The sequence below is a fragment of the Eschrichtius robustus genome, chromosome 11 (assembly GCF_028021215.1).
Source record: "Eschrichtius robustus isolate mEscRob2 chromosome 11, mEscRob2.pri, whole genome shotgun sequence".
NCBI classification, from domain to species: domain Eukaryota; kingdom Metazoa; phylum Chordata; class Mammalia; order Artiodactyla; family Eschrichtiidae; genus Eschrichtius; species Eschrichtius robustus.
In genome coordinates, this window is record NC_090834.1 from 18606447 (window position 1) to 18622024 (window position 15578).

General features: G+C 40.3%; 1 protein-coding gene across 7 annotated transcripts in view; it reads left to right on the forward strand.

Moving 5' to 3' along the window:
- The first annotated feature begins 263 nt into the window (after positions 1–263).
- The window catches only part of USP28 (ubiquitin specific peptidase 28), a 56782-nt gene continuing 41467 nt past the window's right edge, over positions 264–15578 (forward strand). For 5 of the 7 annotated variants that reach the window (XM_068554607.1, XM_068554614.1, XM_068554609.1 and 2 more), the window contains exons 1-3: positions 264–366; positions 14047–14124; positions 15114–15246. In XM_068554607.1, the coding sequence (XP_068410708.1) occupies positions 310–366; positions 14047–14124; positions 15114–15246 (268 nt within the window). In that variant the 5' untranslated portion in view covers positions 264–309. Of the gene's footprint in view, positions 367–11027; positions 11092–11206; positions 11297–12239; positions 12333–14046; positions 14125–15113; positions 15247–15578 lie in introns of all 7 variants that reach the window. The other 2 variants (XM_068554613.1, XM_068554612.1) reach the window with 2 other exon arrangements.

Genomic DNA, 15578 nt, shown 5'->3' on the forward strand with positions numbered 1-15578 from the left:
GGGCGGGGCCGGGGTCACGTGACCGGCGCCGGGTCCTATCCCGGCGTACGCGGGAGCACGCAGAGAGCGGCTCGGCCCTCGGCCGCGCGCTTGGCGTGCGCGCGCAGGCCGGGGGCGGAGCGTGTGGGCTGAGCCGCCGGCGCGCGGCGGGGCGGAGGCGGGGCCCTAGCGGGGTGGAGGGCGGAGGCGGGGCCTCCTTCTCCACCTCCTCCTTCTTCTGCTCCTCCTCCTCCTTCTCCTCCTCCTCCGGCGAGGCTGGGCTGGCCGCGGCGGCGGGAGGCGGGTGACCCGCAGAGGGGCGCCTCGGCCATGACTGCGGAGCTGCAGCAGGACGACGCGGCCGGAGCAGCCGACCGCCACGGCTCGGTGGGCCCCGCGGCGGCGGGCGGGAGCCGGGGGGCTGGCTCCGGGTCCCGCGGGAGTAGGGGGTGCGGGGTCGGGTCGGGAGCGGCGCGGGAGCGGCGCGGGGCGCGGGCGGGCGGGCCTGCGGGGCTCGGGCTCGGGCTCGGGGCCAGGCGGGAGGGGTTTGCGGAGGGCGCCCGGGCCCGGCTGGGGAGAGGGCGGCGCGCCGGCCGGGGTGAGCCCCGGGGCTCGAGGAGGAGGGTGAAGTCTCTGCAAGGCTCGGTCGCAGAGATTGAGGACTCTCTTCGGGTTCGGGGACGGGCTGAAGTTCGAGGGAGATTAGCTAATTTGGAAAATCAAATATAAAGGGCTGGACGTGGGCTGTCTGCATCAGGGATCTCTAAGAAGAGCGCTCCTGGCCCCCCACCAAGGGTGAGAAACTTCCAAAAGGGGCAGCTTTGGTGGTTTTTGTTTTTTGTTTTTGTTTTCGAATCCGTTTTAGGGCAGTGCTGTTCTAAGAGTCTAAAGCAGACCGAAGTTATCTAAGTTAAAGCCAGGATTTATCTACACCGTGTGAAAGACCAGGGGTCCTTGTTACCACTTCATGCCTTCCACACACACCCCTATTTTTTTAAGCAGAAGGCAGCCTTCCCAATTACTGCATTCATCACTCTAGATTTTTAAGGAAGGGGGAGGAACAGAACAGCGCGATGAATACAAGGTATGCTGATAATGCTTTCCCTTTTCTGTTATCTAAGAAGATTGAAATCAATACGAGGATTTCTGGGCTAAGGTGGTGAGAGTAAAAGAATACTGGTTTGAGAGAAAATCAAATGGCTAATGTCTGTGCGAAAAAAACTTGGGAAGTGGGCAATTTGAGGAAGTCTTCTAATGTTACTTTGGAATGTTATAACTTAAGACTACTTGTCACCCGTCAAGTGCTGCGCTGTTTCAAGACAGAATTGGAACCCTGTACCAAGTATTTAAATGCGAGTTTGAAAGTGAGGAATTTCATAAAATATTTACAGTACAGAGCTGTCAGAGACTTCCACGTGAGAAACCTTCTATGCCTTTTTGTTTTTCCTCTTCAGGCACTCGGGAGACCAATAGTGTGTAAAGTGACCGCACTTACTTTTTAAACTCCTATAGTAAAAGATACCTCCGGGTCGTGGACTCCAAAATGAAAATAGGCAGATGGTGTTTCATGTGCTGATTTGTAATAGAAAAATTGTTAGGTGTTTACCAATGCCTGTTGGAACCTGAGTCAGGATTTTCTTTGGTTTCAGAGATCAGTTCTATTTGTTTTTAGGACAGTGAGTTAAAAACAGGTGGGAAAATCTTAGCTTTGAGACAGTCATGTTGATATAGTCATGAAGAGACTATTTTAAGGGAGAGCAAGTCATTTAAATTCGTTGGTTGACACCATGTGCCTTTCGGTCAGCAGCAGCTGCATTTACCTCTGCCGCAGTTTAATAGGTGACCACTGTCTCAGCACTCTCTGTTTAAGAGTTCATATGTGAGGTGTTTGATGAACACTTGTATATAAGTCATAGCTATTTTTGGAAGGCTTTGGAACTCCAGTGGCTGTGGCTAGCTGGGGGACCCTGATTCCTGGCAACCTGCAGAGTGATGACATTTACTGTTCTTCTCAGTGATTCGCCCCATACAGACAGATGATAAGCTTGGAATGCTTGATAATGTTTGCCCTTTTTGTTTTTGCTAATGTAAAATACTTGAAGTTAGCAGGCTAGGCTGAAGGAGTCTTATATGAGGAAATTACCTTTCACATCTCAGAGGAAAGATTTTAATATCTTCTTCCTAATCTTCATAAGTTTCATGTTAGAATGGACTCTATTTTGAATTCTCTGAAGCATTCTACATTGCCCTTAAAGGATCTTTAATTGCTCTTAATTGAGGGGAGTGCTCCTCCCCTGACACTCAGAATCTATTTAAAACCTAGAATGCTTCCCTTCCATTATTGGTCATTTGTACATGGAACAGACAGAACCCATTATAGCCATCCAAGATTTGAGTGCAAGAAAAATGTAGTACTCTTGAAATATGTTCTCAGTATGTACTCGAGTCTAAAAGAGGGTACTATTTCAATCAATTCTTGACTTAGATGAAAACCAGCAGCAATGTTTACTGTTATTGTAGGTTAAACAACTTGAAGTCAGGTTGGCTCTTAGAAACCTGTGGTCCTTGGCAGCTATACTAGGGCTCATCACACATTCTGCTAACTGAAGCCCTGTGAAAACCTGTCCGTTTCGGTGAAAATGTAATGCTTTCTTTTGATTTTTTGGCTTTACACCGTCTTTTACCTTGTCTCATTAATTGTGATTTTTGGAACATCAGTAAGTCAATGCTTGGTTGGCTTCCACAACTCTCATGCCTCCAGCTACAAACAGTTCCTATTCACACAGTACTTTTAGGAAATTTATAAAACACATTGACAAGTAACACCTCACCAGGCAAGATCTTTCCATGTGTTTTGTTTCATCCAAGAAATTTAAAGCAATAGCCAAGTGAAACATTTTTCAAGGAAAATAATGACGCTGATAATAGTAGTAGATAACATTAATTGATCATGTACTATATGCCACACTCTGTGCTCCGAATTTAACATATATTATCTCAGTACTTATGACAACTCCAGGAAATTTTCTTGTTTCTTGTTAAATAATTTGCCGAAGGTCACCAAGCTAGTCAGTGGTACAGCCAGGATTGAACCCAGGCACTTCTGACTCCAAGGAGCCCAGGAAATCCCTGATCCTACTTCTTAGTCAGTGAACCCACTGTTTTGGGTCAGATCCTTTCTATTACTGTCTAGAACTCTCTTCCTGATGTTTTAAACTTTCAGTCCTCCCTGCACTCTTTCTAAATAGATAACCTTCCTTTCTACTTAACTGAGCTTGCTGATACCTTAAGAGCTCTCTGTCTCATATTTGGGTTTTTTTTCCGCCCTCTTCAGCATCTCTTTTTCTCTCAGTGTTAGAGGTACCCTTCCCTTCTCCCTTCATTTCTTAGAGATGAATCTAAATCATTGGTGTCTAGAGACCTTTTTTTTTTTAAATTTATTTATTATTTATTTATTATTTATTTTTTGGCTGTGTTGGGTCTTCGTTTCTGTGTGAGGGCTTTTTCTAGTTGCGGCAAGCGGGGGCCACTCTTCATCGCGATGCGCGGGCCTCTCACTATCGCGGCCTCTCTCGTTGCGGAGCACAGGCTCCAGACGCGCAGGCTCAGTAGTTGTGGCTCACGGGCCCAGTTGCTCCGCGGCATGTGGGATCTTCCCAGACCAGGGCTCGAACCCGTGTTCCCCTGCACTGGCAGGCAGATTCTCAACCACTGCGCCACCAGGGAAGCCCTAGAGACCTTTTTGATTGTGACTACTGGGGGAGAATGCTCCAGTAGAAGCCAGGATGCTGCGAAACATCCCACAGTGTACAGGATAGTCCCCCCTAAACAAAAAGCTGTCTGGCCCCAAATGTCAATAATTTTGAGCTTAAGAAACCCTGATTTAGATGTCTCTCCTCACATGCCTAAGTTTTCTTACAGCTTCCTTATCCGAGCCTAACCCCCAGGCACCTTCACTGACTTCTGCTTCCTTGCGACTCGGAATATGGTCCACGGACCAGCAGCATCCACATCACCTAGGAGTTCGTTAGAAATGTATAAGTTTGGGTGTGCTGTAGCCAGCTTGTACTTGTCCTGCATCCAGACTTTTTGGACAATTTATGAAGCACTTTAACATTTATTCTCATTGAACCCATATAGCAACCCTATGAAGTAAAATTTAGTGCGACTGGGAAGTAGAATTTGCAAAGTGACACAGCTAGTAAGTGATAAAACCCAAACCATAGCACAGGCAGTTTTCTCCTAGGATATCAGTATTTTTACTACAACCTCTAGATGAGTTTTGTTAGATGGGCAGGTCACAATATTTTACATTTAAAAATCAGTTTTTCATTTTAGTAACAATTCCTGTATGCATTACTTCATTTCATAGTCACACCAGTGCTGTCAAGGCTTATGGTATACTTTATTTTCCACGTGTGGAAATTGATGCTCAAGAAAGTTGAAATTTGCCTAGAGGCTAATGTGTGCTAAGAATCTGGGCTACTTAGTGCTATTTCCACCATCAAGGCTTTATAATCAAAAGGGAGGTCAAAATACCAGACATTCAAAGTCAAACTAAAGATCTGCAGTGAATAGGTGCTGGCAGCTGCTGCATGATGGTTGGTAGTTAGGTTAAACTTGAGATGTCCTAAACAAATATTTCCTTTTTCAGTATTCCAGCCCAAGTTAGTACTTGCCTGGTGTCTTTTTTCTTCTTTTGTGTGTGTGTGTGTGTGTATGTGCATGCGTGTGATTGTGCAAAGCTTTCCCTTTTTATTCAGTTGAATAAATTCATATAATATAAAATTAACTATTTTAAACTGTACATTTAGTATATTCACAGTATTACACAACCACCACTTCTATCTAGTTCCAAAATATTTTTAACACCCCAAAAGAAAACCCGCTAAGCTGTCACTCCCTATTCCCCCTCCCCCCTCCCCCTGGCAACACCAGTCTGCTTTCTGTCTCTGCGTTTACCTGTTCTGGATATTTCATGTAAATGGAATTGTATACTACGTGACCTTTTGTGTCTGGCTTCTTTCACTTAGTTTAATGTTTTTGAGGTTCATCCAAGTTATAGCATGTATCAGTACTTCATTCCTTTCAATAATGGCTAGTATTCAACTCTATGTATCCATTACATCTTATCTGTTTTTCCATTGGTGGACATTTGAGTTGTTCCCACCTTTTGTTTTTTATGAATAGTCCTTCTGTGAACATTCACGTACGAATATTTTGAGTCCTGCTTCCAGTTCTTTGGGGTATATACCTAAAAGTAGAATTGCTGGATCATAGGGTAATTCTATGTTTAATGTTTTGAGGAACTGCCAGACTTTTGCACAGCAGCTGTACCGTTTTATGTTCCCACCAGCAACGCACAAGGGTTCCAGTTTCTCCACATCCTCCCCAAACACTTGTTATTGTCCATTATTGCTTTTTTTTTTTTAACATCTTTATTGGAGTATAATTGCTTTACAATGGTGTGTTAGTTTCTGCTTTATAACAAAGTGAATCAGCTATACATATACATATATCCCCATATCTCCTCCCTCTTGTGTCTCCCTCCCACCCTCCCTACCCCACCCCTCTAGGTGGTCACAAAGCACTGAGCTGATCTCCCTGTGCTATGCAGCTGCTTCCCACTAGCTATCTATTTTACATTTGGTAGTATATGTAAGTCCATGCCACTCTCTCACTTCCTCATTTAGTTTTGATTTGCATTTTCCTAATGGCTAATGTTGTTAAGCATCTTTTCTTATGCTTATTGGCCATTTGTATCTCTTCTTTGGAGAAATGGCTATTCAGGTCCTTTGCTCATTTTTGAATTGGGTTTGTTTGTCTTTGGTGGTTTGAATTGTAAGAATTTTAATATAGTCTGGATGCTAGACCCTTATCAGATTTATGATTTGAAAATATTTTCTCCCATCCTGTAGGTTGTCATTTCACTTTCTTGATAATGTCCTTGGATGCACAAAAGTTTTTAGTTTTGATGAAGTGCCACTTACCTATTTTTTCTTCTGTTGCTTGTGCTTTTGGTATAATATAAAAAGAATCCATTGCCAAATTCAAGATAATGAAGATTTACCTTTAACTTTCTTCTAAGAGTTTTATAGTTTTAGCTCTTATATTTAGGTTGTTAATCCATTTTGAGTAAGCTTTTGAATATTGTGTGATGTAAGGGTCAAACTTTACTCTCTTGGAAATGGATATCTAGTTGTCCTAGCACCATTTTTGTTTGTGGTGTGTGTAAATTTAAGGTGTACATCATGTTACTTTGGTAAATTTGTATATTATAATATGTTTGCTCCTGTAATGATATTTATCATATAACATACTTATAGTGCAATATTATTGTCTACGTTCAATAAACTGTACATTAAATCTCTGTGACTATTTTAGTACTTGTTACAAGTTTGTACTCTTAAACACCATCAATCTTATCCCTACAGCACCCCCAGTACCATTTTTTGAAGAGAATATTTTTTCCCCATCAAATGGTTTTGACACCCTTGTCAAGAATCAGTTGACCATAGATGTATGGTTTTTTTCTGGACTCCCAATTCTTATTCATTTGTCCATATGCCTGTCCTTATGCCAGTACTACACTGTCATGATTACTGTAGTTTTGTAGTAGGTTTTGAAATCTTAAAGTGTGAGTCCTCTAACTTTGTTCTTTTTCAGTATTGTTTTGGCTATTCAGGGTCCATTGAAATTCTATATGAATTTGAGGATCAGCTTTTCCATTTCTGCAAAAAAGGCCATTGGAATTTTGATAGGGATTACACTGAATTTGTAGATCACTTTGGGTGGTATTGATATCTTAACAATATTAAATCTTTGTGATGATTAGTCTTATGTGTCAGCCTGACTAGATCAGGAGGTGTGCAGACATTTAGTCAAACATTATTCTGGGTATGTCTGCAAGGGTGCTTCTGGATGAGATTAGCATTTGAATTGGTAGGCCGAATAAAGCTGATTGCCCTCCCTAGTGTCTGTGGGCCTTACCCCTTCAGCTGAAAACCTGAATAGAACAAAAAGGCTGAGTAAGAGGAAACTTTACCTACCTGACTGGGTGCAGGTCTTCTCCTGCCCTCAGACTGGAACTTATATCATCAGCTCTCCTGGATCTCAGGCTTTCCAGATCTGACTGGAATGACACCCTTGGCTGGTTCTCCAGCTTGCCAACTGCAGATCTTGGGACTTCTCAGCCTGCATAATCCCAAGATCCAATTCCTAATAATAAATTTCTTAATTCACACACACAGGAAACTAGGAATACAGGGTCTCTTCACACGCTTGCACACACATGTGCCCTATTGGTTCTGTTTTTCTGGAGAACCCTGACTGATACAGTCTTCCAATCCATGAACTTGGATGTTTTTCCATTCATTAAGGTTTCCTTTAAGTTCTTTCTCAGTGTTACGTAGTTTTTAGTGTACAAGTCTTTCACCTTGGCTAAATTTATTCCTAGGTATTTTATTCTTTTGGATATTATTGTAAGTGTAATTGTTTTCTAAATTTCCTTTTCAGATTGTTCATTGCTGCTATATAGAAACACAACTGATTTTTGCCTGTTGATCCTGTACTCTGCAACTTTGCTGAATTAATTTATTAGCTCTAGTGACTTTTTTGTGGATTCTCTGGGATTTTATATATTGTCATCTGTGAATAGAGATAGTTTTACTTTTTCCTTTCCAGTGTGGGTGCCTTTTATTTATTTTTCTTGCCTAATTGCTCTGGCTAGGACTTCTAGTATAATGTTGAATAACATTGGTGAAAGTGGGCTTCTTTGTATTCATACTGATTTTAGGGGGAACTCTTTCAGTCTTTCACCATTGTGAATGATGTTAACTGTGAGTTTTTTTTAATAAAGGCTCTTTATCATGTTGAGGAAATGACCTTCTGTTCCTAGTTTCCTGATTGTTTTTATCATCAGAGGGTGTTGGATTTTTTTCTGCATCGACCAAGATAACTGTGTTTTTATCCCCTTCATTCTGTTAGTGTGGCATATTACATTGGTTGGTTTTTACTGGTTTCCTTTCATGTCTTCATCAATCACGTTCTCTTAGGCATCCATTTTCAAATATTTGGCTAAGCTTTATCTCTTCATTCTTTGAGATGTGCAGAGTATACTCTACCTTTCCATTTCTCCTGCCAGCTTCCTACCTCTCTCATCACACTTGGTTTATTCAGTAGCCCTGTAACTCATGGTTAAGCTTTCTTTCCCTAGGCTCATCCCACTTTAAACTAGTTGTTGACATGTGCTAGATGAATCCCCTTAAAGTACCTTTTCTACCCCTCATATTTCTTCCCTGCTGAGGAACCTGTAATAATTTTTCATTGTTCATTAGATCAAGTCTAAACTCATCCTGACATTTAGAACCCTTTATAATCCAATCCCACATCACCTCTCTGGTCCCTGTTATTTATCAAAAATGGAAACTACACACTGAGTATTACACACATAGTATTATGTATTACACACATAATAACTTAAAATTTTACTGTTAGGTTTCTAAAACTATAACCATGTAAACTTGATTTCTTATATCTTTTCCCATATTTTCTTAGTTTCTCAATAAACCTTAGCAGTAGATTGCTGAATGGCATTTTCTTTAATTTTTGAAGACACATTTCATAAGACCTTATTGTAACAGTTTCCTGGCCTCGTTTGTTGTATTTAGTTGGGGCACATATGTATTTAAAGAAATGAAAAAAATATTGTCTTAATGTATTCAAAAGTAAGAAAAAGGGGCTTCCCTGGTGGCGCAGTGGTTGAGAATCTGCCTGCCAATGCAGGGGACACGGGTTCGAGCCCTGGTCTGGGAAGATCCCACATGCCGTGGAGCAACTAGGCCCGTGAGCCACAATTACTGAGCCTGTGCGTCCGGAGCCTGTGCTCCACAGCAAGAGAGGCCACGATAGTGAGAGGCCCGCGCACCGCGATGAAGAGTGGCCCCCGCTTGCCACGACTAGAGAAAGCCCTTGCACAGAAACGAAGACCCAACACAGCCATAAAAAAAAATAAAAAATAAAAAAAATAAAAAAATAAAAAATAAGAAAAAAAACAAGATGCAGGACAGGATGTATAGTATGAAAGAATATATTTGTGTGCATAGACCATTTCTGGAAAGATATGTCAGAAACTATTAATAGTGGTTACTCCTGGGAAATGGGACTGGATGGGAGGAAGAGGGAAATTTCCCTTTCATTTTATATCTTTCTGTGCTGTTAGAATTTCCTGCTCAGTTAATGTGAAAAAAAAAGATGAAAAAATTTGAGTAAATAATGATTAGTTCTTTTTTTTCTTGCTTTTAATTTTAGTTTAAACCCCTCTATACCATTTAGAATTGGCTAACTTTTAAAAACTTTTAATGCTTTTTAAAAACTTTAAGTCAGTTGATGAACTGAAACAGTGATTTTCATCCCGTACCTAATTTTTGCACCATTAAAATAAGTTATCAAGTAGCCCATTTCGGGAGATTTAGTTTCATCCACTAAAAAAATGCTATTTGTCAATTGTAGAGTCATAAGGCACTTTAGATTTCTATGTTATGAGTAAATTGGACCAACATGGAGTTGTTGCTGGGAGAAAAAGTGAAAAAATACCAGGGCTTTTGTGGACTTGTTCCTTGTTTCGTGAAAGTTGGAAAGGTTAGCGGCAGTCTCAGACTGTGTTGTTAAGACCCTGTTGTGTAGGTTGGGTTTCTGGAGTTGCTGCTCTATATTTTCTTTGACTCCTAAAGTTATTCCTTTGGTTTCCTTGGGTATTTAAGTTTAATTTTAAAATTAGAAAACCAGATCTTTAACTTTGGAGGAAATTTTATTAGGCACACCTTGGTAGTTCTTTGGAGTAAAGTAACATTTATCAATTATGTACTTAGTTTTAAATTTAGAAATGGCTTTGTAAAAATAGACAGTTGAGATCAGGAAATGTGTGCATCAGAATGATGAAAATAGCATCCCTGTTTGAAGGAATGGAATAATCTAGAAAGCGCCTCATCACAGTGCTAAACTGGGTATTTGAAGATTGTGAGATTAGTAATCTCACTAATTTGCTGATCAAAGAGTTTTAATTTAGTTGCAGTAGGATTAGGACTATAAAACTTCATAGTTTAATGTTTTACTGGGTGACTAATCCTGTTTATTGCTTACTGTAAGGTGAGTTATTGTCTTTGCTTTAAGAAAACCTCAGTCCTGAGAAGTTTTGCACCAAAACCACGGAGTAGTTGAGGTCGGAAAGCTTGAGTTCCTTCTTTCTAGAGATTTGTGTGTGCCTGTCTTTTTTCACTGCCTCTGGGCAAGAAAAGAGAGTACTCTTTGTTTTATGAAAATAATGTGTAGTTAGCTAAGGAAATGCAAACATGTTGGCTCTTGCCAGTTATTTGACTTCATTATGACTGGAGCACAGGCTTTGTCTTGTCTCATGTTGGGTGTGTACTTTATATTTAGCATCATAGTTAGGGTGAAGTTAATATTTAAATCAGCTTCCTGTGAAGTTCCAGAAGAAACTGAGTTAGTAATACAGTAGGATCCTAATGAGCTTAGCTTGTCTGTTGTGGTAAAATTAACAGGTCATATATAGTACTGATCAGGATTTGCGTTGTCTGTGTGAGAATTTAGGTTTACCTAAATATTTATAAGACTGAGTCACATCATAGCAGTTGTTTATGTGTATCACTAGCATAGCTTAATCCTTGTGAAACTTGGTATTCAGACTGTTAGTTATTTTTGATTAATCTTTTAATTCAAGACATTTGATGACAAAATAGGTTTTGTAAACCTTAGTTTTCTAATTTGCACAATGAAGATAATGATTCTTAACTTTTTTAGGGTTGTTCCAAGGATTACATGTGTGTGTGAGGCATCTAAGGTTCCTGACAGAAAGGCGTTCAGTAAGTGTTAGTTACAATTGTTAGTAGCACTGTCCTATGGCTAATTCAAATCAGGTAGTGTGTTGTGTGACTCTTGCCTTTACAGAGGCAGGAATTTCACTTAAAACAGTTAGGAAACCACATGGTGAGAAATACCAGGTAAAGCCAGTAAGTCCTATTCCTTCGCAGGCTCATTCGTTCCCTCAACATGGGAGAGGGAGAGAATAGTAAGGGACCAGAGTTCTTGAAGGAGGTAAGATGAATGTAACGTCGTTCTTGACACCGTACAAAATGATTTTATGTAGCTGTCATCTCTGCCCAATAGCTTTTAAAAAAGGGAAACTAAGAGTTTATTTTCCTTTCCTGAGTGTATTATTCTAGATGTGTTAATGTCCACTGCTACCTGTTACAAAGTGGAGACAGAGGAGTGGGACTTTAACCTACAGCCAAATGTAATGGTTAGTAAATTATTTATCATTTCAATACCGTATTTCATTGATTAGCATTTATTTGGCATTCTGAGATCTCTGAAATTGAGATGGTCCTTACATTTACTATCATCCAAGTAGCACATGTGGTGTAGTTATCATAGTCTGCGCATGTGTGGGCTGAGTCATAGCTGTTCCTGCCGTCATGGCAGTCGGGTTATATGCACTCTTGGTACCGCACGGTTAGTTTACTTGCCATTTAAAAGGGCTTTAAAAAGATCGAAAAAACTATGAAGAAAGGCATAGAATAGAATAGCAGGGTACAGATTTGATTTCATGTGAAGTAAAATATTTGTCATTGGAGGAATGATTACAGTTTCAAATTTTCTTGCAAAGCTACAATCAAGTGCATTATGGGACCTCAGAAAGGAAGATACTATAGGTGTTTTAAGCTTTTTGTTGTTGTTGCTGAGAAATATGCCAAAGAATTATCTATTGCATGCCAGGCAGTGCACCTGGAAGTAGGGTGAATTGCTCTGTTTCTCAACATAAATGAGACATTTTGGAACTACAAGAAGCTGATGTGACCGATTCATGTGTCTCCTAGGACTGTCATGAAGGCATTGGCTCCTAGGACTGTCATGAAGGACTTCGTCACACTTCACTGTCATGAAGGCATTTAAGTGGCAGCCGTTTTTATCTTTGGTGGTGCATAAAATAATGGTGCTTTTTATAACTGATGGCACCTTAGATTCCATCCATTATATAGTGTTTACCTCTCTACTTCCTAATGATAGCTTATTTGGAACTGATTGTACTACTGAGTAATCAAAATTGTGATTATATAAGGGCAGCTAAAATAAAAATAGGAAACTTGTTAAGATGCAGAGATCAAGGTCAAAATATAAGAATAAAATGTTTGCATTGTTTTGCATTAAATAGGTATTCTTGCCTGTTTTCTTTGTCTTCTCAGATACAGCATGGCATAGAGGTTAGAGTGCAGACTCTGGAGTCAGGCAGCCTGGGGTCAAATCCCAGCTCCACCCCTTACTAGCAATAACTTTGTGTAAGTTACTTAACCTCTCTATGCCTCAGTTTTCTGTCAAATGGGCGCAGTGTCTATCTCACAGGTTTGTTAGGAGGGTTAAATGAGTTAATACATATGAAGTGTTTTGAACAGCACCTGGCTAAAAGTAAGCAGTGGGTGTGAGCTATTTTTTAACTGGGATTGTCTTCTGTGACTCCTGCATCCGTTGGTGCACAGAGTAATTTGAGGTGAAGATGTGATTGTCTATCCCACTCTTACCTTCTTGGTTCCAGTTCAGGGCTGATAGGCTACCCATTTCCTCTTCCTTTTATTCCACCCTTTTTTGGGTACATTGATTTGGATTTTTTAGAAAATTGGTTATGATTGACCTATATAGATTCACACACTTTTATACAATACGATCAATGGAATTTGAATTTGTTTGGAAACAAACTTTTTAATACTTTATTTTTCTAAAAATCACATGCTGTGTTTTCAGTGTTTTCAAAGGTTAAATCTGGATGCCTCTTAGTGTGAGAGTCGCTCTAGCAGTGCCCAGGCGGTGACTGCCTTTGACAGACTCACAGCCTCCAGAACTGCTGGGCTCAGCAGCGTAGGGTTCCATTTCTAGCCCATGACGATGACCTGTGACTAGAACAGAAAGACTGTTGATGATTTTCCAAGGACTGTACAGGGGTGTTTCAGTTCGTTATTTCTAGTGGTGTGCTGCTTGAGTGTTGCATTGGGCCCTCAGCTGTTGAAGAACAGAGGATACTGTTTCTATTAGAGCTGGCAGTGAGCTAGACCGCCTCTTGGAGACATAGGACTAACTGAAAGACAGTTAATGGTCAAGCATCAAGTATTGAATCGGGGCTTCATTCTAGGACAATGTTAAGAATAAATTAGGTTTCTTCTCACTGGATTAAATCTGAGCTATTTCGTTTTCAGTATTCTTCTGTAAGATCACTGTGTCTTCACTTGGGCCAGCCAATTGTTTAAATGGTTTAAAAGCTTACTTGTAAATAGGTGTTCTGTGTTAACTTGTCTGTGTTCACTTGTCAGTTGAAGACTTTAAGGCTGAAAAGGGTTATAAACTGATCTTGTAGCTGGAAGTTAATAAGAAGGGTTTTTCCATGATTCAGATTAATGAAGAGAAAACATTCCATACTTTATTCCCTCTGCAATTGTATTTATAGTTCAGAAAATTCTAGCTTTATCTATACATTTTTTTAAGCAATCAAACCTAAAGTTTCAAATATGACATTGGTGGTATTGTTTGTTAATTACATGATTGGAAACTTAATGTCAGTGAAAAATGACACACACAAATGGCATGTGCAGTGAAGCTTAAAATAGCACATCTTCACATCCATGCAAATTCCCTGGACTCCTTATAATGACCTACTTACGTACTGCTCACAGAGAGAAACCTGAGGCACTTGAAGCGTCCATTAAGGCTAGAATATTACATTTAAATGTTTTATGTATTTGTAGTTTTGCTATTTACTCATGTTTTGTCCACAAATGCCAAAAGCATTTTCCATGATTAAGCTTTTAAAAGAGCAATACATTTGGCATTTCAGAATGTGTCTGACAGTCAGTACCTTGTTCCTTGGATCTTGTTGGTTTTTTAAAGTAAACAATGCAAGTCTCAAACCTGTTTACCCAAGATGCTGGTGTCTATTCTTTAAATGTATCCAGGTTTACTTTCCGATTGACACATGTCTGTGTTCTTTCTGTTTCTCAAATGTAGAGCTGCCAAATGCTGTTAAATCAACTGAGGGAAATCACGGGCATTCAGGACCCTTCTTTTCTTCATGAAGCTCTGAAGGTTAGTCTCAAGGCCTCTATTAGTCAACAGGTTTTAAAACTGTTGTTCGTATCAGTTATGTCAGTTAAAGCTATATTTATGCCAAAATGAAAGTGCATACGTATAGGGACAGAAGTTCTCAAGGTCAAATGACCCAGCATCTTCAACATGTAAATTATAAGAGCAGGAAAAAGTTGAGGAGGGGAGAGACTCACGGTGCGGGGGAAACCTACAGAGATTTAAGGTACCTGTCAACTAACTGTACTGTATGGGCCTTTTGTGGATCCTGATTCGAACTAAAAGGTATTTGAGGTCAGGGAAATTTGAACCGGTTATTTGTGTGAGGATAGCATTATGGGTTATATTTTTTTAAAAAGATACATTCTGAAATGTTGACTGACGAAAGATAAGACACTTAGAATTTGCTTCAGAGTATCTGGGGGAGGAGAGGCAGAATAGGTAAAATAAGACTGACCAGGGCTCGGTAATTATCGAAGCTGAGTGATAGGCACATGGGGTTCAATTATACATTCCCTCTCCTGTTGTGTATGTTAGAATTTTTTCCTAAGAAAAGTTTAAAAAGTTAAAATGAAATAGAAGTATGGTCATCACTACAGAATATGATTCCTGTTTGGCACCTTTACTGTAGGGGCTGACTTCATGTAGAATCTCTGTGTTAATCGCCAGCCCCCTTTTTGATACATCATGCCTTAGCTATTCTGTGAAATCAGGCAGCATAGTAGCCAAAGCAGTGAGATTTCATTCTTGTTTGCATGTTGTGGGAAATCAGAGCATGGCAACTCCCTTCCTGTAACTAGGAGTTTAATAGCAGTGCTTTAAGCATAATAGACCTACTATCCTCCACTGTACTCTGTTTCCTCCTTTATACCCTAGAATTATGCCTAGACTTATTCAGTATGTCACCAGGGTAGTAAGAGTTATAACTTGCTGCTTATTTTAAATGCTGTGATGCTTTACTTTTGAAATTTCTCTTTTTTTCCTCCCCTCAGGCCAGTAATGGTGACATCACCCGGGCAGTCAGCCTTCTCACTGACGAAAGAGTTAAGGAGCCCAGCCAGGAGACTGCTGCTACAGAACCATCTGAAGTAGCGGGCAGCGCTGCCAGCAAAGAAGAATTAGCAAGTAGGTATATCCTGGCTTGGTCCCGCTCTGAACTAGCAGAGAGTAAGAGATGAGTTTCTGTGAGTGTCCTTTCCATCACATCAACCCTTCGGAAATAGTAGTAATAATGGCTAATTACTGAGCCATTACTAGGCGCCAGGCACAGTTCTCAGCACTTAAATGGTTCTATTCATTCAGCACTTATTTAATGAACCCCTATTATGTGCCAAGCACTCTTTTAGGCACTGCAGATGAACAAAAGAAACAGGAATTGCTGCCCTGTGAGAGATGAGGCCATTGAGGGAACAAATGGGAGGCAGATCTTGCAGAGCCTTCATAGCTGCTTGGCATTT